The 22,583-nt window shown below is 40.4% G+C and overlaps 1 protein-coding gene across 1 annotated transcript in view; it reads left to right on the top strand.

Moving 5' to 3' along the window:
- The first annotated feature begins 12,116 nt into the window (after positions 1 to 12,116).
- The window catches only part of Asrgl1 (asparaginase and isoaspartyl peptidase 1), a 52,410-nt gene continuing 41,943 nt past the window's right edge, over positions 12,117 to 22,583 (top strand). The window contains exons 1-2 of the mRNA XM_041662188.1: positions 12,117 to 12,220; positions 12,473 to 12,568. Coding sequence (XP_041518122.1) covers positions 12,117 to 12,220; positions 12,473 to 12,568 — 200 coding nt within the window. The remainder of the gene's footprint in view (positions 12,221 to 12,472; positions 12,569 to 22,583) is intronic.

Genomic DNA, 22,583 nt, shown 5'->3' on the forward strand with positions numbered 1-22,583 from the left:
CCAACATTCTGCTGTCTACAAGAAACACACCTCAACCACAAAGACAGGCACCTACTCAGAGTAAAGGGCTGGGAAAAGGCTTATCAAGGAAATGGTCCTAAGAAACAAGCAGGTGTGGCCATACTAATTTCTAACAAAGTTGACTTCAAACTTAAATCAATCAGAAGAGATGGAGAGGGACATTATATACTCATAACAGGAACAATTCATCAGGATGAAGTCTCAATCCTGAATATCTATGCCCCGAATATAAAAGCGCCCACGTATGTAAAAGAAACATTACTAAAACTCAAGGCAGACATCAAACCGCACACACTAACAGTAGGAAACTTCAACACTCCTCTCTCACCAATGGACAGGTCAATCAAACAGAAACCTAACAGAGAAATTAGAGAATTAATGGAAGTAATGAAGCAAATGGACTTAACAGACATCTATAGATTATTCCACCCGAAGAGGAAAGAATATACCTTCTTCTCTGCAGCTCATGGAACCTTCTCGAAAATTGACCACATACTCGGTAACAAAGCTAACTTACACAGTTACAAAAAAATATTAGTAACCACCTGTGTCTTATCAGATCACCATGGATTAAAATTAGAATTCAACAACAATGCTACCCCCAGAAAGCCTACAAACTCATGGAAACTGAACACTCAACTTCTGAACCATACCTGGATTAAGGAAGAAAAAGAAAGAAATTAAAGTCTTCCTTGAATTCAATGAAAATAAAGAAACAACATACTCGAACTTATGGGACACTATGAAAGCAGTGCTAAGAGGAAAGTTCATCGCACTAACTGCCCACTTAAAGAAAACAGAGAAAGCACATATTGAAGACTTAACAGCCCACCTGAAAGCTCTAGAAAAAAAAAGAAGCAGACTCACCTAGGAGGAGTAGAAGATTGGAAATAATCAAACTGAGGGCTGAAATCAACAAAATAGAAACACAGAAAACAATCCAAAGAATCAATGAAACAAAAAGCTGGTTCCTGGAGAAAATCAACAAGATTGATAAACCCCTATCCAAACTAATCAAACGGCAGAGAGAGAATACGCAAATTAATAAGATCAGAAATGAAAAGGGGGACATAACCACAGACACAGAGGAAATTCAGAGAATCATCAGATCATATTACAAAAGCCTGTATAACACAAAACTGGAAAATGTAAAAGAAATGGACACTTTTTTAGATAAATACCATATACCAAAGTTACACCAGGACCAGGTGAACAATCTAAACAGACCTGTTGGTCGCGAAGAATTAGAAGCTGTTATCAAAAACCTCCCTACCAAAAAAAGCCCAGGACCAGATGGTTTCAATGCGGAATTCTACCAGAACTTCCAAGAAGAGCTAATACCCATACTCCTTAATGTATTCCACAATATAGAAACAGAAGGGTCATTACCTAATTCCTTTTATGAAGCTACAGTTACTCTGATACCAAAACCACACAAAGACTCAACCAGGAAAGAGAATTACAGGCCAATCTCACTCATGAACATCGACGCAAAAATCCTCAACAAAATACTGGCAAACCGAATCCAAGAACACATTAGGAAAATTATCCACTATGATCAAGTAGGCTTCATTCCTGAGATGCAGGGCTGGTTCAACATACGAAAATCTATCAATGTAATCCAGCATATAAATAAACTGAAGGAAAATAACCATATGATCATCTCATTAGATGCTGAAAAAGCATTCGACAAAATTCAACATCCATTTATGTTAAAAGTCTTGGAGAGATTAGGGATACAAGGGTCATACCTAAATATAATAAAAGCTATATACAGCAAGCCGACAGCTAACATCAAATTAAACGGAGAGAAACTCAAAGCCATCCCGCTTAACTCAGGAACACGACAAGGATGTCCACTCTCTCCATACCTCTTCAATATAGTACTTGAAGTTCTAGCAATAGCAATAAGACAACATAAGGGGATCAAGGGGATTCGAATTGGAAAGGAAGATGTTAAACTTTCGTTATTCGCAGATGATATGATAGTGTACTTAAGCGACCCCCAAAACTCCACCAAAGAACTTTTACAGCTGATAAACAGCTTTAGTAATGTGGCAGGATACAAGATCAACTCCAAAAAATCAGTCGCCCTCTTATACACAAAGGATAGGGAAGCAGAGAGGGAAATCAGAGAAGCTTCACCATTCACCATAGCCACAAACAGCATAAAATATCTTGGGGTAAATCTAACCAAGGAAGTGAAAGATCTATTTGACAAGAACTTTAAGGCATTGAAGAAAGAAATTGAAGAGGATACCAAAAAATGGATGGATCTACCTTGCTCTTGGATTGGGAGGATCAACATAGTAAAAATGGCAATTCTACCTAAGGCAATTTATAGATTCAATGCAATCCCCATCAAGATCCCATCAAAATTCTTCACAGATCTGGAGAGGACAATAATCAACTTTATTTGGAAAAACAAAAAACCCAGGATAGCCAAAACAATCCTATACAATAAAGGATCTTCTGGAGGCATTACCATCCCTGACTTCAAACTCTATTACAGAGCTACAGTAATGAAAACAGTGTGGTACTGGCATAAAAACAGAGAAGTCGACCAATGGAATCGTATAGAAGACCCGGATTTTAACCCACAACCCTATGAACACCTCATTTTTGATAAAGGAGCTAAAAGTATACAATGGAAGAAAGAGAGCATCTTCAACAAATGGTGCTGGCACAACTGGATGTCAACCTGTAGAAGAATGAAAATAGACCCACATCTTTCACCGTCCACAAAACTCAAGTCCAAATGGATTAAAGACCTCAATATCAGCCCGAACACACTGAACCTGATAGAAGAGAAAGTGGGAAATACCCTACAACAGATGGGCACAGGAGATCGCTTCCTATGTATAACCCCAGAAGCACAGACATTAAGAGCAACATTGAATAAATGGGACCTACTAAAACTGAGAAGCTTCTGCAAAGCAAAGGACACTGTCACTAAGACACAAAGGCAACCTACTGACTGGGAGAAGATCTTCACCAACCCTGCAACAGACAAAGGTCTGATTTCCAAAATATATAGAGAACTCAAGAAACTAGACTTTAAAATGCTAATTAACCCAATTAAAAAATGGGGCACTGATCTGAACAGAGAATTCTCAACAGAAGAAGTTCAAATGGCCAAAAGACACTTAAGGTCATGCTCAACTTCCTTAGCAATCAGGGAAATGCAAATCAAAACAACTTTGAGATATCATCTTACACCTGTCAGAATGGCTAAAGTCAAAAACACCAACGATAACCTTTGCTGGAGAGGTTGTGGAGGAAGGGGTACCCTCATCCATTGCTGGTGGGAATGCAATCTTCTGCAACCACTGTGGAAGTCAGTGTTTCAGTTTCTCAGGAAATTCAGGATCAACCTACCCCTGGACCCAGCAATACCACTCCTGGGAATATACCCAAGAGATGCTCTATCATATGACAAAAGCATTTGTTCAACTATGTTCATAGCAGTATTATTTGTAATAGCCAGAACCTGGAAACAACCTAGATGCCCTTCAATGGAAGAATGGATGAAGAAAGTATGGAATATCTATACATTAGAGTACTACTCAGCGGTAAAGAACAATGACTTCTCGAATTTTGCATGCAAATGGATGGAAATAGAAAACACTATCCTGAGTGAGGTATCCCAGACCCAAAAAGATGAACATGGGATGTACTCACTCACAATTGGTTTCTAGCCATAAATAAGGGTCACGGAGTCTACAATAGGTGAATCTAAAGAAGCTAAGTAAGAAGGGGAACCCAAGGAAAAACTTATAGTTATCCTCTTGGCTAAGGGAAGTAGACCAAATTGCCGGGGAGAAAATTGGGATCTTGGGGTGGGGTGGGTTGGGGGTAAGGGGAGATGGGGAGAGAAAAGTTAGAAGGGAAGGAGGTCAGGCCTTGGGAAAGCAGGAGGATTGGGATAAAGGAAGGTTGGACAGGGGAGCACAGAACCACAATTCTTAGTTAAGGGAACCACTTTAGGGTTGTCAAGAGACCTGACCCTAGAGGGGCTCCCAGGTGCCCAAGCTGAGGTCCTCAGTTAGTTCCTTGGGCAGTTGAGAATAGGGAACCTGAAATGACCCTATCCTTGAGCAATACTGACGAATATCTTGCATATCATCATAGAACCTTCATCTGGTGATGGATGGAGATAGAGACAGAGACCTACACTGGAGCACTGGACTGAGCTCCCAAAGTCCCAATGAGGAGCAGAAGGAGGGAGAACATGAGCAAAGAAGTCGGGACCACGAGGGATGCACCCACCCACTGAGACAGTGGAGCTGATCTATTGAGAGCTCACCAAGACCAGCTGGACTGTGACTGAAAAAGCATGGGATAAAACTGGACTCTCTGAACATGGCGAACTTGAGGGCTGATGAGACACAAAGGACAATGGCACGGGGGTTTGATCCTACGTAATGTGATGGCTTTGTGGGAGCCCAGCCAGTTTGGATGTTCACCTTCCTAGATATGGACGGAGGTGGGAGGTCCTAGGTCTTACCACAGGGCAGAAAACCCTGACTGCTCTTTGGACTGGAGAGGGAGGGGGAAAGGAGTGGGGGGAGGGGGAGAAGGGTGGGAGGAGGGGGCGTAGGGGGGGAGGAGGGGGAGGGAAATGGGAGGCTGGAAGGAGGTGGAAACTTGTTTTTCTCAATAAAAAAAAATCAAAAAAAAGAACAGATAAGCAAATTAAACAGACCTATAACTGCTGAAGAAATAGAAACAATCATCTAACCAAAAAAGCCCAGGACCAGATGGTTACAGCTCAGAATTCTATAAGATTTTCAAAGAACTAATAACAATACTCCTCAAATTTTTCTACACAATAGAAACAGCAGGAACATTGCCAAACTCTTTTTGTGAAGCTACATTTACCCTGATACCAAAACCACAGAAGGACATTACTAAGGAAAAGAATTAGAGACCAATCTCATTCAAGAACATTGATGCAAAATACTAAATAAAATACTGGCCAATCGAATCCAAGAACACATCAGAACCATCTTTCACCATGAACAAGTTGGCTTCATCCAAGAGATGCAAGGATGATTCAACATGTGAAAACCTGTCAACATAATCCACCATAAAAACAAACTACAAAATAAAAACTATGGTCATCTCATAAGATGTCAATAAAAGCTTTCGACCAAATACAATATCCCTTTATGAAAAAGGTTTTAGAGAGAGTAGGGATACAAGGAACATACTATACATAATAAAGCCAATATACAGCAAATCAACGAAAATCATCGAACTAAATGGAGAATTTCCCAGTGACCCCACTGCAATCAGGAACAAAACAAGGTTGTCCACTGTTTTCGTATCTATTCAACATAGTTCTTATGGTCCTAGCTAGAGCAATAAGATACGAAAAGGATATCAAGTGGATACAAATCAAAAAAAGAAGTCAAACTCTTACTATTTGCTGATGATATGAGAGTTTACATAAGCAACCCCAAAAATTCTACCAAGAAACTTCTACAATTCATAAACACTTTCAGTAATGTAGCAAGATACAAGATTAACTCAAAAAAATCAGTAGCCCTCCTGAAACATCGCCATTCACAATAGCCACAAATAGCATAAAATATCTCAGAGTAACTTTAACCAAACAAGTGTCAAAAACTTTAAATCTTTGAAGAAAGAAATTAAAGATGACAGCAGAAAGTAGAAATATCTCCCATGCTCTTGGGTAGGTAGAATTAACATAGTAAAAATGGCAATCTTACCAAAAGCAGTCTACAGATTCAATACAATGCCCAGCAAAATTCTTCACAGACGTCGAAAGAATGGTACACAACTTAATATGGAAAAGAAAAAAACCAGGATGGCCAAAACAATCCTATACATAAAAAGAACTTCTGGAGGCATCACAATCCCTGACTTCAAACTCAACTACAGAGCTCCAGTACTGAAAACAACCTGGTATTGGAATAAGAACAGACAGAAGGACCAATGGAACTGAATAGAAGACCCAGATATCAATCCACACATCTTCAAATACCTGCATTTTGACAAAGAAGCAAAAATATCAAATGGAAAAAAAAGCATATTTAACAAATGATGCTCGCATAACTGGATATCAACATGGAGAAGAATGAAAATAGATCCATATCTATCACCACGCACAAAACTCATGTCCAAATGGATCAAAGACCTCAACATAAAGCCAGAACCTTACAGAAGAGAAAGTGGGAAGTACACGTGAACACACTGGCACAGGAAACCACTTCCTAAATATAACCCCAGTAGCACAGACACTGAGAGAAACAATTAATAAATTAGAGCTTCTGAAACTGAAAAGATTCTGTAAAACAAAGGACATGGTCAACAAGACAAAATGACAGCATACAAAATCAGAAAAGATCTTCACTCTCCCCATAACTGACAGAGGTCTGATCTCCAAAATTTACAAACCCCATCAAATCCCAATACAATTCCTCACAGACCTAAAAAACAATACTCAATTTCAGATGGAAAAACTGAAAAACCTAAGATAGCCAAAACAATCCTGTACAATAAAGGAGATTCCAGAGGCATCACCATCCCTGATATCAAGCTCTATTATAGAACTGCAGGAATGAAAACAGCCTGGTATTAGCATAAAAACAGACAAGTGAACCAATGCCATCGAATTTAAGACCCAGATATTAATCCACACACCTATGAACACCTGATTTTTGACAAGGAAGCTCATATTATACAATAGAAAAAAGAACACATCTTCAACAAATAGTGCTGGCATAACTAGATGTCAACATGTAGAAGACTGAAAATAGGTGCATATCCATCCCCATGTAAAAACTCAAGTGCAAATGGATTAAAGACTTCAATATAATTCCAACCCCATTTAACCTGATAGAATTGATAGTGGGAAATAACCTTCAATGCATGGGCACAGGAGACCACTTTCTAAATATAACACCAGTAGCACAGACACTGAGAGCAACAATAAATAAATGGGACCTCCTGAACCTCAGAAGCTTCTTTAAGGCAAACAACACAGTCAATAAGACAAAATAGCAGCCTACAGAATTGGACAATATCTTCACCAGTGCCATATCAGAGGACAGAAGACTGATCTCCAAAGTATATAAAGAACTTGAGAAACTAGATATTAAAATACTAAATAACCCAATTAAAAAGGGGATACAGATTTAAACAGAGATCTCTCAACAGAAGAATCTCAGACTGTGATGTGGGAGTCCCCTTTTTGTGCTGTGATTACCATTAATGAATAAAGAAACTGCTTTGGTCCCATAGCAAGGCAGAACTTAGGTAGGCAGGGAAAGCTAGGCTGAATGCTGGGAGATAAGAGGCGGAGTTAAAGAAAGACACCATGAGGCCACCAACAGAGATAGATATGCTGGAACTTTGCTGGTAGGCCATGACTTTGTGGTGATATATAGATTAATAGAAATGGGTTAAATTAATATGTAAGAGTTAGCCAATAAGAAGTTACAGCTAATGGGCCAAGCAGTGTTTTAATTAATACAATTTCTGTGTGATTATTTTGATTTTGGGCAGCCAGAACAAACAGCTCCTCTTCCTACAATTGGTGTACCAACATGGTGAACTAAATCCATGTAAAACCTGAGAGAGCTTGAAAAGGAATTCTAGACACAAAAATACAGAGTTTAACACAGCTTCTTACTGTTTATTGGTGGCCTGCCACAGGTACTTTGAGAGAGGTCTTACTGATTCAGTGATAGCAGCTGCACTGTTTCAAAATGGCAGCTTTCCAGCTGTAGGCCCTGCTGTTAGCATGAACTCTGGCTCTTTCAGAAGATGGAGCATTTGGATGGGGTTTATGAGCAGATTGCTACAGCTTGCATAATGGTGACATGGATTGTCTGTGTGCCTGAGAATGGGGCAGTGTGCATGGCTCTCAGGGCAATGAGTAGCTCTACCATGCTTGACTGTGCCATATATATCATAGTAATGGTGCAGCTTAAGTTTTTAAGAGGCACTTAGCATTTTAAAAAGCACTCCTGGACAGTAAAGAATTACAGATATGCAATAAAGACAAATCCAGATGAGTCGTAGTGATGGACAATGTATGTAGGCTTGAAAGAGAAAAGAAAAAGAGTATAGAGAGTCATAAAATAAAGTTAATGCTTTTAAAAAATGTGAAGTCTTTAAAGAGATAAAGTAATAAAATAAAAAAATAATAAGCCATGTAAAGATGGACTATACACAGAAAGTCTGAATTATGTATATTATTGTGTTTTCTTTGAATTTTTAACTGTGATGGAGCTAAGTAAAGAGAGACATTTCATTCTATGGGCTGCTAAGCTAAACCAGCATGTATATTATAAAGGTATCATGACTTCTAAATTTGGGTCTAAGGATATGTTGTTTTGGAAAAGAGGTTCTTCTCTTGTTTCCACAGATGATGAGAACCTATGGATTGCTTCCAGTCTGGTGTGGTGTGATAGACAAAGAGCTCCTGAAAGGTCACCTTGAACACCCTCAAAAAATTACTTTGCCCAACTGCTGACTGAGATGAACCTAGCACACAGGATACACCATGAAAGTCCTGATTAACAGTGCCCCCAATCAACAAGAAGCAGTATGGACAAAACTACACCCATATTCCCAAATATTGTTTGTAAATGTTTCTTTATGTTTAAAGGAGAATATGATATAGACATGAATAATTTGCATTGGTTTATTGGTACAAATTTAAGGTCAATTTTATTTATTTCTGATCTTGATTAAGGTATTGTGTTTGTATAGCTCATTTTAAAATGTAATGTATTATTAAGAAATATAAGTTAATAGATAATCATCTATAATAATCAAGTTTGTAGTCATGTTAGTTAGATTTTTTTTAGATATATAGAGATATATTTCAGTTAGATGGGTATTCTTTAATACCTATCTTTTCAATAGGACTTTTCATGACAGTGAGACACACCTGCTCCTGGAAGCACAAGTACCTTCAAGAGAAAGATGGGTATCGAAGAGGCTCTTTATGGAGCTTGCTAGCCATTTGGGTAAGAAACTGCTCTTGCCTGGACTGCTTAACTGGACATGCAGAACCCACAGAGAAATGAATGCTGAACTTGCCTAAAGATGAAATGATCCTTAGAAATTCCTACTTCATGAAAGAGTCTGTGAGACATTCTGTAGAACACAGAAGAAAGTGACTGATAAACTTCCAGTATAGATGGAACTGTCTTTGAAATGTCTTGTTTCATGGAAAAGTCTGATGGATACTATGGGCCTATAGGCTGAAGATGGATGCCCCAACAGTGCAGAAAAACTTTGGTTGACTGTCCATGCAGCAAGATGTCTCTGTCATTTTTAGAGTTTTGGAAGTTGCTTACAATGCACTTGCTGTTTACTTAGGTAATATATCCTTCTGGAGTCTTTGATGAAGTTAAAGAATTTATAGTAATAGTTATAGTTTTCTTTAGTTATGATAAAAGATAAAGTAGATATAAATATTGTAATATAATTCTTACTTGATACCTGTTTGGTTATATGTAATTTTACTAAGTTAAAGTTAAAACCTTTCTATTTATTTAAACAGAAAAGGGGAGGTGATGTGGGAGTCCCCTCTGTGTGCTTTGATTACCATTAATGAATAAAAAACTGATTTGGACCTATAGCAAGGCAGAACTTAGGTAGACAAGAAAGGCTAGGCTGAATGCTGGGAGAAAGGAGGCAGAGTCAGAGAGAGATGCCGTGTGTCTGCCTCCAGAGATAGACGTGCTAAAACTTTGCTGGTAGGCCACAACCTCGTGGTGGTATACAGATTAATAGAAATGGGTTAAATTAATATGTATGAGTTTAGCCAATAAGAAGATAGAGCTAATGGGCCAAGCAGAGTTTTAATGAATACAGTTTCTGTGTGATTATTTCAGGGCTAAGCTAGCCCAGCATCTGGGAACTAACAAGCAGCTCACAAGTGACCTCTCTCCTACTACAAAATTGCTGAAAGACACTTAAAGGATTGCTCAACATTCTTAGCCATCAGGAAAATGCAAATCAAAATAACTCTGAGATACTATCTTTTTTTTTATTGAGAAAAGGAAAAAAAGTTTCCCCCTCCTCCCAGCCTCCCATTTCCTTCCCCCTCCTCCCACCCTTCTCCCCCTCCCTCTCCAGTCCAAAGAGCAGTCAGGGTTCCCTGCCCTGTGGAAAGTCCAAGGTCCTCCCCCCTCCGTCCATGTCTAGGAAGGTGAACATCCAAACTGGCTAGGCTCCTACAAAGCCAGAACATGAAGTAGGATCAAAACCCCGTGTCATTGTCCTTGGCTTCTCATCATCCCTCATTGTTCGCCATGTTCAGAGAGTCCAGTTTTATCCCATGCTTTTTCAGTCATAGTCCAGCTGGCCTTGGTGAGCTCCCAATAGATCAGCCCCACCGTCTCAGTGGGTGGGTGCACCCCTCGTGGTCCTGACTTCCTTGCTCATGTTCTCCCTCCTTCTGCTCCTCATTGGGACCTTGGGAGCTCAGTCCAGTGCTCCAGTGTAGGTCTCTGCTGAGATACCACCTTACACCTGTCAAGATGGCTAAGATAAAAATACCAATAATAGCGTATGCTGGAGAGGTTGCAGAGTAAAGGGAATATTCATCTATTGCTGGTGGTAATGCAAACTTGTACAACCACTCTGGAAATCAGGATGGAGGTTTCCCAGAGAAATGAGCACAGTATGTACTCACTCATAAGTGAATACTAGCTGTAAAGCAAAGGATAACAAACTTACAGTCCACAACCCCAGAGAAGCTAAGCAACAAGGAGAGCCCCAAGAGAAATATATATAGATTCCACCTCCCCATGGAAGGGGTAATAGACAAGATCTCCTGAGAAAACTGGGAGCATGGGCTGGGGGAAGAAGGGAGAGTGGAGGGGGAAGAAGAGGAAAGAAGGAGAAGGGGAAGGAGAACTTGAGGGAACAGAATGGTTGAGATTGGAGAAGGACAGAGATGGAGAGCAAGGAAAGAGATATCTTGATTGAGGGAGTAATTGTGGAGATAGCAAGAAACCTGGCACTAGAGAAAGTCCCAGGAATCCACAATAATGACACCAGCTAAGACCCTAAGCAATAGTGGAGACAGCAAAAGTGCCCAAACTGGCCTTGCCCTGTAGTCAGACTGATGACTATGTCACCATAGAATATTTAAGATAGAATGTTCATCCAGCAACTGATGGAAGCAGAGGCAGAGGTCCACAGAGGAGCACTGGGCTGAGCTCCCAAAATCTAGTTGAAAAGTGGGAGGAGTGAGAATACAAGTAATGAGGTCAAGACCATGATGGGGATACCCACTTAAAGAACCTACCTGAGCTAATGGGAGTCCACCAACTCTGGCATGGCAGGGAAGGGACCATTATAGGACCAAACTAGGCCTTGTATGGCTGAGGCAGACTGAGGGACCAGAATTTATCCCTACTGCTTGTACAGGTTTTGGAACCCATTCTCTTTAGAGGGATACCTTGCTCAGCCTAGATACAGAAGGGAGAACCTTGGTCCGTCCTCAAAGCAGTATACTAGACTTTGTTGACTCCCCATGGAAAGGCTTACCCTCTCTGAGGAATGGATGAGGGGTGGGTTTGGGAGAAGGTGGAGGGACAAGGATGAGGAGAAATGAGTGGGAACTGGGAATGGGATGTAAAATGAGAAAAGGTAGTTTTTTAAAAAATAAAAATAAAAATGAAAGGGAAAAAACTCAGATTGCTGGATGGAAAAAACAAAGCAATATACTATGGGACACAGGCCTAGGAAACGATTTTCCCAGAGGACTGCTGTCACTCCAAACCCTACTCACATAGACAGTACTGGTTCAACTATGTGGTTTACAAAACAAAACAATAAGACATGAATACAGGAGAGGAACTTGCAGGAAAGATGGAGGACAGAAGTGAGGAGACGAGATAGTGTAGGGAGGCCAGGCAGAATGCATTATACACATCTATGTGTGTCTACAACAAAGAACAATTTTAATGGAAGCTTTTTTGAAAAGAAATAAAATGCAGAAGTTTGTTATATTTTGTGCTTCAGGTTTATATGAAAGTGTAAAAAGCCTTGCCTATTTTTAGCTCACAGCACACTTCTTTCAGTGAAAATAAAATAGTGACATGATTTTGCCTTTAAAATATATCCAACACAATGATTTCAACAATGAGGTGATCACTGCGAGAAGTTCAGGGGCCCAAGGACAGTTGCTACTCGCCAAGGTCAAGTAAGGAATGGAACATGGACACAAGAGATTAACAGACTGACAAGACAAAATCTTGTGTCTGAAAAGATATAGATCAGTTAAGGACAAGGGAAAAAGTTCAAGGAACAAGGAACAAGAAAAGAATAGTTGGCTGATATACTAAAGAATTAAAACAGCAGAAATAAGCAGGAGTGTCAGGAAGGAGGGCATGTTCTGATTATCTGTGAGTGTGCTTTGCTGTGTGATTACTAACGATGTTGTTCTTTCCATCAGTCTGCAGAACAAGCTGCCAAGAACAAAGCTGACATCTCCAGAGAGTGCATGTGAGCTCTCCTTCCTGGTTGCCCGAGGCCGAATCTTCAGTCTCCAGTAAAGTAAAGGCCCTGAAAAGTAAATGGCACACTGCATCATTGGTCAGGATGTAGAGAGGTTCAACTCAGTGTTCCAGACTTATGTCCCTGCCCTGGCACCTACTGCGCTGAAGGACACTTAAAAGATTTCCATTTCCAAAAATAATCCCACTCCACACTGAAGAGACTGTGACTTCATTTTTACTTGGGTACTTGGTGAAGGCCATTCTCTGGAGAGTGAACAGTGGTCATTGGGTAAAGAAAAAGCTTCTTTGTGAAGCTGTTTAATAGACAACCAGAGAAGACACAAGGACCAGGGCACTTGTGCTTCTGCTCTGAGTTTTTCTCTCTGCAGAAGTGACTTGTCTCAGGCTTCCAAATAGAGGTCAGAAACTGCAGGTGTCCAACTTCCTTCACATGTGTGGGGCAGGTTTATGTCTCAGCTGCTCTAAAACCACATTGCAAAGATGATTCAGTCCCAGATTCTGCCCAAAGGGAGCCAGAGTCTTTGGAAAGATATAAGGTGTGGGGTAATAGCCATGGCTGTCCTGCTCCCAGACTCCTGGAAGACCTCAGATACTGACCCAAGGGTAGAGTTGGCCACAGGAAATGTCATACAACTCTTAACAGTAGGAGACATGTCAAGGGAACTCTTTTTAGTGCCTTGTACAATTTCATGATAAAAGCATCCCAAAGCTCCCTAGAAGATAGACAGAGGACTAGAATATAGTTCAGAGATAAAATGGTTGTCCCAGCACCCAATAAATAAATAAACCTGGCAGAGATGGCAGGCAACACTCTTGTGTCATCATATCTCCAAGACTGTTGGTCCTTGCAGTTAATAATTTAATTTCATTTAAGATAAATAAGTGGGACCAGCGGAATGACTCGGTGCATAAAGGTATTTGTGGCCGAGTCTGACCACGTGAGCTCAATACCCGAGGCACAGACCTTAGAAGGAAAGAACTGACACAGTTGTCGTCTGACCTGCACCTGCACACTGCAGCACACATATACGTACGACCTATGGTTGGGATAACTTACTGTTAGCGTTTACTGACACTGCTGCTTTATGAGCTGGTTTGCAACTGAGAGCCGTGCTCAGTTGACTTATAAATTGCAACTGGTTTTTGGTGAATTATTTGTGTACATATAAGATCATGGCATCTTCAGACACTGATGGCATTCTGTCCTCTTTCCATATTGCTGCCTATGACATTTCTGGGTATGGTTGCTATGGGTAAGACTCCCACATTTTGAACCAGCAGTGAAAGTGGACACACTTTGTTACACAATGTCCTTGGTTTATTATATGCACTTTTTATATTGAGACACATTTTGAATGCATAATTCTGTCCATGTTTTTACAGTTAATTTAAAAAAATTATTATTGTCAGGCAGTGGTGAAACACACCTTAAATCCCAGCACTCAGGAGGCAGGAGCAGGCAGATCTCTGTGAGTTCAAGTCCAGCCTAGTCTACAATGTGAGCTCCTGGAAGCCAGAACTTTTATACAGAGAAATCCTATATTAAAAAAACAGAAAAAATATTATTATATTACTTAAATGTTTGTGTATGTGTATGTGTGGGCTTGCATGTATCTGGGCAAGCACATGAAGGTCAGAGGGCAATCAGTGGGAGGCAGTTCTCTCCTTTCACCATGGGGACTACCGGGATTAACTCAGGTCAGAAGGCTTGGTGGCAAGCATCTTTATTCACTGAGCTATCTTACCAGCCCATAAATAGGTTCTTGCTGAGTTTACATGATGTAAACTTCAGCTAGTAAGAGGATGAAGGGATTTTCTTCGGATTATGCTGACACAGCAAATGTGCATTGATCTGCACATGCTGAGTCATCCTTGCAACACGGTTGACAACAGCAGATAACCTTTCCATTGTGCTGCTGGATTTTGTTTGCTGGAATTTTGATGAGTATTTGTACAAAATTTTCATTGAGAATACTAGAGTTTTGTGCGTTTCCTGTGTGTGTGTGTGTGTGTGTGTGTGTGTGCACGTGCACACACCTTTGTGTGATTTTGAATCAGAAAAATGCTAACCTCATAGAATGTTTTAGGAACAATTCCCTACAGTGTGGTTTTGGGAGAAAATAGCAATAAATAATCTTAGGTCTCTGCATGTTTGATAGAATTCAGTAGTAAAGCTATTTTGTTCTGGTCTTATTATTCTTGGTTTGTGAATTTTTGTTACATATGTACTCCAAGCACAAATTTTTGTCTATTCAGGTTTTTAAAAATTCTTCATGGGGCTGGAGAGATGGCTCAGAGGTTAAGAGCATTGCCTGCTCTTCCAAAGGTCCTGAGTTCAATTCCCAGCAACCACATGGTGGCTCACAACCATCTGTAATGGGGTCTGGTGCCCTCTTCTGGCCTGCAGATATACACACAGACAGAATATTGTATACTAAATAAATAAATAAATAAATAAATATTTTGTAAAAATTCTTCATGATTCCATCTTGATAGAATAAATAGGTTCAGAAAGTGCTCCTGTATTCTGTCACATTGGTTGGGATGAAGTTGATTATAAGGACCTCTGCAAATCTTTTGTTTCCTTTCTGTGGTATAATTGGTGATTTCTCTCTTTCCATTTCATATTTTCATTCATAGTTTTTCATTTTCTACACTAGTCTAGATGTGCCTTTCTTGGGTTTGTTCATAGTTTCCAAGACCTGTGTCTTTGTTTCATTGGTTTTCTATGCTTTCTGCTCTGTAATTTTTTACTTTCTTTTATTCAGTGTTTCCTTCCTTAATGAATTTGAAGTCTATTTTGTTTTTTGTTTCCAGTACATTGAAGTTATTTCTTTCAGGTCTTCTTCATATTTTGATGTAGTTAAATGCTAGGGTTTGTATGAAATGTTGGCAAGGTCTAAATGCAAAGCTCTCATTTCCAGGGCTGGTATTTGGAGGTTTTGTGTCCTAGGAGTGTCATCCAATTCTCAGAAGCCACTTGTTCCTGTTGAGAAGGAGGGAACTCAAGTGTAATAATCAAAAGCTCAAAAGTAAATTGAAACTTCACAAATTGCTTCCTGGGTATGTGAAAAGTCACCTGAAGGAACAGTGACATTCCCATGAGGCTGTTCTCCTGGACTCCAGCCCAACAGGATGAAGGGAGGTGAGGGGATCTGCCCTCAGTGATGTAGGTGTTGAAAGCTGCCTGGACCAGTAAGGCTCACCACATATAAATACCCCTGGTCTCCAGGGGCTCAGGTAAGAGTTCATTTGAGTCTGCGAACAAACTGAGCACCATGAGGCTGATCCTGTGTCTTCTTCTAGTCATCCTAGCTGTTTGTTGCTATGAAGGTGAGAATCACTTATGATCAATCCAGCCACAGCTCCTAGAAAGATGACCTCTTTGAACAGTTGGTAAGCTTATGTGTGACAAGGTTGAGGTCACAACAGACAATCTAAAACTTCTCCCACCCCTTTTACTAGCCCTCCTAAAAGCCCAGATACATTCAACTAATTTTCTGCTGCTTAGGAAGTTTGATGGGATAGGGGTGGTAGGGACAAGAAGGCCATCAGAAACAAGGTTCAGGAAAGATTTTATTAGAGGGACTGTGTTGGTTGTGCTATTTTTCAGTTCATTGTCTTTGTGTCTGGGAAGGTGACTTGAAAGAGATCTGTTCACAGTCAGTATTTTCCCAGTCTGTGAGTAATACATCTCAAATCTGTCCACTAGACTCTGAGGACAAGCAGGCTCATGAAGTCCAATCAGTTTCCTGGGGGTCCTCCAATAACAGGGATAGAAACAGTGCAGTCATTACTACTAAGATGTCTACTTTTCTAAAATTAACCATTTTTTTTGCAAACAATCCATTTATGTGTAAACAGAACGTTCCTACATACTCTGTACCTTCAAAATGAACCAAGTTTCGTAGGCAGTTACTGTCTTTCCTTTCTGCGTCTCCTCCTGTCTGCCTAAATACCCCTCTTCTAATAGTCTATAACACATCCCTACAGACTGATGGGACCTGCTTTAGGCCCACATCAGATGCTGTTTGAGCACCTCCTAAGGGTAGTATCGTCATGTCCTTGGAAAAACTGGGTCTGGTGACTCATCCCAGTGTTCCAAGTTAGGTGAAGCTGAAACAAGGAACTTTGGACTGAGGTCGGACAAGGCCACCTCTGGAGAATTGTGAGGTTTGTGCTATTGCTGTTGTTTTGTTTTTGTTTTTGTTTTTAAGAGTCTTGAAGAGAATGTGGAACCTAGATTAGGAAAGTTGATTTCTTCAGCTCTACCCAAATATTCATCATAGATCTTTAGAAACCATAAGGTGACATCAGCTTCCTTTGTCACCCTCCCTATAAGTAAATCTGAGCATCACTGTGGAAGGACAAAGCTTTTCACAGGTTCCTAGATATGCTTTGGTGTGTAACAAAACCAATAAACTCAGCTAGATGGTGGTACATGCCTTTAATCTCAGTACTCAGAAGACAAAAGCAGGCAGATCTCTGAGTTCAGTGCCAGCCTGATCTACAGATTGATTCCAGGGCAGTCAGAACTACAAAAAGAAACCCTGTCTGGAAAAAAAACTTATCAACTTTGTAACATTACATTAGCTTTTACTTTGCTGCGTGACCTAATTCCATCAATTTCAAAATGTGACCTTTCTACACATAAGCACTCTGCTTGCTTTTTTTTTACTTTTTCTGTGTCTTATAAAATTCTAGCTCTGTCATTTATGTCAAAGTTGAATGACAGAAAAATTCCTTTTTCAGCTATTGAAAACTCATGAAAATGCTACTGAAGATGCAGTCAAAACTCCAACTTTTAATGCTAGAAAAGATAATTTCTCCAGCCATAAAAGCTTTGGGGTCGTAAATGTGGATTAAAATACAGAAACACAGAGTCAATAATTCTCTTTCCTCAGTCCCTTGCTGTGTGATCTTGAGGAGGTCATCTGTCTTGCTTCAGTGTCGTCACAGGAGGGAGCCATAAGACTGGTTATGCTGTCCAGTCTGCAGCCCTAAGTCAGTGACACTCATGCAAAAAAAAGAATTAATTAAATATGAGCAGTAATCTTGACTAACTGGATTCTTTCTCCTTACACTCCCCAGCTAATGCCGCCCCAGTCTGTTATGCAGTTAACCGTGAAAGCTTCATCTTCCTACTGAAGAGTGAGGAAGATCTGAGGGCGGAGCTTGAGAGATACAATGCACCTCCAGAGGCTGTTGAAGCACAATTGAAAGTGAAGCGATGTGTAGACAGCAATATGAGCTACCTAGAAAAAAATGCCGTAGGGGCTGCATTGGTATGTTCACTTTTCTTTACACACTCAGGAGGCCACAAATGAAACTGGCCTGACATTCTATAGAAAACACATGGATGGGGTGAGGCAGTGGAATTTGAGGTCACCAACAACAGGTTGGTTCAGGCATACACTGCTGATTTGAATTCAATTATAAACAGTGCCTGGCATATGTGCCTCCTTCTAGACTTCCACTCTAGACATAACACTTCTAAGGCACCCTAAAAGGAATAATGGGGCCCTTCAAAGGGAGGACTCAGAGATAACTCTATTTTCAATCTACTGGGAACTTTGCTGAAACTGAATCTGCACAATGAGGAAATATTATCTCTATCCAATGCTGTGGGGAGTGTTGGTGGATGATTAGTACACATATGGGGGAAAGGAGCTGGAGACAACCTCCTTAAGAGCAAAATACCAGCAGGATGCATTTCTCTGCCACCTTTGCTGGCCCTGCCAGGAGCCTGTGCACCTCCTGTTCCCAGTACTTCTTACTGGGTCCCCCCTGGTTATCCCATTGAAATGAAGGTAGAGTTCACAATTGTAAACCACCAGAGGGAGTTATACCTGGGAGCTGTGATGTGTTCTCTAACCCTCCTGATCACAGAGACAGAAGGACTTGAGCCACACTGTTGAGCCCATTCAGAGTGTATTTGCCTGAATTTGAAAAGAGTTTCCACTCTTAGGCATTATTTGATGTAATTTCCTCAGAAGAATTCAGAACTTCCCCCAAGCACACTTTGTGGGTCTTTCCAGACTTCTGTCTCATGGAGCACTAGTTTGTTAACATTTCTTCTCCAGAAGCTGCCTGACTCTGCTCACCTTTCTTCTCTTGCTTTCTGTTTATTTCCAGACACAAGTTTTAGTATATTGTGGTATACGTCCATAATGAAACATGGTTCTTCTCAACTCCTTTGGTTCTCACGGATAAACTGACTTTCCCTGCCCAATGTGAAGATTCCAATGTCTTGCACTAATAAATTACTCTTCTTGCATGTTACCATCTGTCTGTTGTCGTCCTAATTCTTGAGTCTTTCAATGAGTGGGTTTTGATTAAAATAATTGGAATTTTAGTGATGGTAATAAGTTACAGAATAATCCCTATCAGTATGACTAGCAATCCTGGGGATCAGGCATCAGGAACTCTGGTGCTTGGTCAAAAACCCTCTTGCACTGCCCTGCAAGTAAGTTTTCTGTAGCCATAAATGAAAATTATCAAATATGATAACGAAAATTGGCCTCTCCTGTGGCCACTGTACTAAATGGTCTGATTGCTACCCATGTACAATGTGCCTGTCACTTTCTAAGTACTCCAACTCAGTATCTTCCCCATTCAGCCATGGTACTACTTATGACAAGCTCCATATTCTGAAAGAAAAGCCCTGACTGCCATAAGCTTCACTGAAGTGGATCCACCGTGCTCCCCATTCCTTAAGGAAATGCAGCACAATGTAGGCAAGCTTGTGTCCTGATCATATTAACTTATAATTTCCTTCCTTATGTCTCTGAATATTCCCACATTTTCCCCAGTAAAGCAGCCATAGCTTTGTACCACATCAGGGCACAGGAGAAATTGAGAGAGAAAGAAAAGGGGGATTTAGTGATGCCTACGCCCTACAGTTCTATTCTTGTTCCATATCCTTGAATCTGGTGGGTGTTTGTTTACAGGACAATATGAAAATGCTTCAGAAAGTTCAGGTCACTAAAACTCTGCCCATTATGGCTGACCAAATAAACAAGAAAAGCAAGAACTCTTCCAAAAATGTAATACAACCACCAGCAACACACACACAAAAAAAAATTCATACACCAGCATAAATGTTCAAATAAAACTGATGTCCCAGCTGCATTACATTTAAGGGGAAAGAAACTGAGATAGAATGTAGTTGGTTGTTTTTTTATTCTTAGGCTCTTTTGGGGGGACCTGCCACCTAGTTCCCAAATAAATCTCAATCTTATTACTACTTATAAATGCCTGGCCTTAGCTTGGCTTGTTTCTAGCTAGCTTTTCTTTTTTTTATCTTTTTCATATTTTTCTTTTTAAAATTTACTTTTCGGTTCCCATAGCCTGCCTGCAGCAAGCAGGGTGGGCCCTTTGTTCACGAGCTAACCAAGCAGCACGGAGTTTCGATCTGGGCACCGAGTGAAACATCATTGTGGTGAGTGAGTGCTGCGGCAGTGGGGAACATACCTCAGCCCGCCCACACTTCCTGGCCATCCTACAGGGGCTATACTGCCCGATACCTCCTCTCTCTTCCTATCCCATCCAGCTTACATCGAGATCCCCACACCCCCTGTCTCCCTCCCTCCCTCCCTCCCTTCTTTGGTGGCATAGCGCCTCCCTGCTCAACCTGCTCGGGCACTGGGACCGAACCGAACCGGGAGGGCAAAGGGGGGGGGGGGCGGTAGCGCCTTTGGCCCCATAGCCTGCCTGCAGCAAGCAGGGTGGGCCCTTTGTTCGCGAGCTAACCAAGCAGCACAGAGTTTCGATCTGGGCACCAAGTGGAACATCATTGTGGAGAAACATCTCTGGGGAGTGACATCACTGGGAAGGTACATCAGTGGGCAAGAAGACCTGATCCTGTAAAAGAAGATCCATAGGGGAGTATTGGGAGGAAGAGATGGGCAGACGCCAATGCAGGAATTCTCCAACAATCTGAAAAACAACACAAAACCACCAGAAGCCAGCGACCTCACAACAGGAGGACATGAACACCTTAATCAAGAAGAAGTAGAAAAAACTGACTTCATGAAAGTAATTGACACCCTTAAATAGCATATAAAAAACGCCCTTATAAAAATGGATGAGAAGTATAACAGGAAGTTCGAGGAATTGAGTAAATCAGTGAATGATACCCTAGGAAATCAAGGAAAAACAATCAGGCAGATAATGGAAACAGTTCATGACTTGAAAACTGAAATGGAGGCAAAGAAGAAAACACAAACAGAGGGCCGGCTGGACATGGAAAATCTAGATAAACGAATAGAGACTACAGAATCAAGAATAACCAGCAGAATACAAGAGATAGAAGAAAGAATCTCAGATTCTGAGGATAACATAGAGAAAATAAACGCTCTGATCAAAGAAAACAGCAAGTCCAACAAACTCTCATCACAAAATATTCAGGAAATATGGGACACAATAAAAAGACCAAACCTAAGAATAATTGGAGTAGAAGAAGGAGAAGAAGTGCAGCTCAACGGTACAGAAAATATACTTAATAAATTATAGAAGAAAACTTTCCCAACCTGAAGAAAGATATACCTATGAAGGTTCAAGAAGCATACAGAACACCAAATAGGCTGGATCAAAAAAAACATCCCCACACCATATAATAATCAAAACACAAAATATACAGAATAAAGAAAGAATATTAAGAGCCGCAAAGGAAAAAGGCCAAGTTACTTATAAAGGTAAACCTATCAGACTTACACCTGACTTCTCTATGGAAACCATGAAAGCCAGAAGGTCCTGGATAGATGTACTCCAAAAAACTAAGAGACCATGGATGCAAGCCCAGACTACTATATCCAGCCAAGCTTTCGTTCACTATAAATGGAGAAAACAAAATTTTCCAGGATAAAAACAAATTTAAACAATACATAGCCACAAATCCAGCCTTACAGAAAATAATAGAAGGAAAATCACTAACCAAGGAGTCCAACATTGACCACAATAACTCAGACATCTAGAGACCCTTCACCAGCACAAATCAAAGAAGGAAAACACACAAACCCTACTACTAAAAAAGTGACCGGAGTTAACAACCACTGGTCATTAATATCACTTAATATCAATGGGCTCAACTCACCTATAAAAAGGCACAGGCTAAGAGATTGGATAAGAAAACAGGATCCAACATTCTGCTGTCTACAAAAAACACACCTCAACCACAAAGACAGGCACCTACTCAGAGTAAAGGGCTGGGAAAAGGCTTATCAAGCAAATGGACCTAAGAAACAGGCAGGTGTGGCCATACTAATCTCTAACAAAGTAGACTTCAAACTTAAATCAATCAGAAGAGATGGAGAGGGACATTTTATACTCATAACAGGAACAATTCATCAGGAAGAAGTCTCAATCCTGAATATCTATGCCCCTAATATAAAAGCACACACGTACGTAAAAGAAACATTACTAAAACTCAAGGCAGTCATCAAACCGCACACACTAATAGTAGGAGACTTCAACACTCCTCTCTCACCAATGAACAGGTCAATCAGACAGAAACCTAACAGAGAAATTAGAGAATTAATGGAGGTAATGAATCAAATGGACTTAACAGACATCTATAGATTATTCCACCCAAAGAGGAAAGAATATACCTTCTTCTCTGCAGCTCATGGAACCTTCTCGAAAATTGACCACATACTCGGTAACAAAGCTAATTTACACAGTTACAAAAAAATATTAGTAACCACCTGTGTCTTATCAGATCACCATGGATTAAAGTTAGAATTCAACAACAATGCTACCCCCAGAAAGCCTACAAACTCATGGAAACTGAACAGTCAACTACTGAACCATACCTGGATTAAGGAAGAAATAAAGAAAGAAATTAAAGTCTTCCTTGAATTCAATGAAAATAAAGAAACAACATACTTAAACTTATGAGACACTATGAAAGCAGTCCTGAGAGGAAACTTCATAGCACTAAGTGCCCACCTAAAGAAAACAGAGAAAGCACATATTGGAGACTTAACAGCCCACCTGAAAGCTCTAGAAAAAAAAGAAGCAGACTCACCTAGGAGGAGTAGAAGACTG

This window comes from Microtus oregoni, unplaced genomic scaffold, assembly GCF_018167655.1.
Source record: "Microtus oregoni isolate MIOR12 unplaced genomic scaffold, Mior012 000012F_ref0000307, whole genome shotgun sequence".
In the NCBI taxonomy this organism is placed as follows: Eukaryota; Metazoa; Chordata; class Mammalia; order Rodentia; family Cricetidae; genus Microtus; species Microtus oregoni.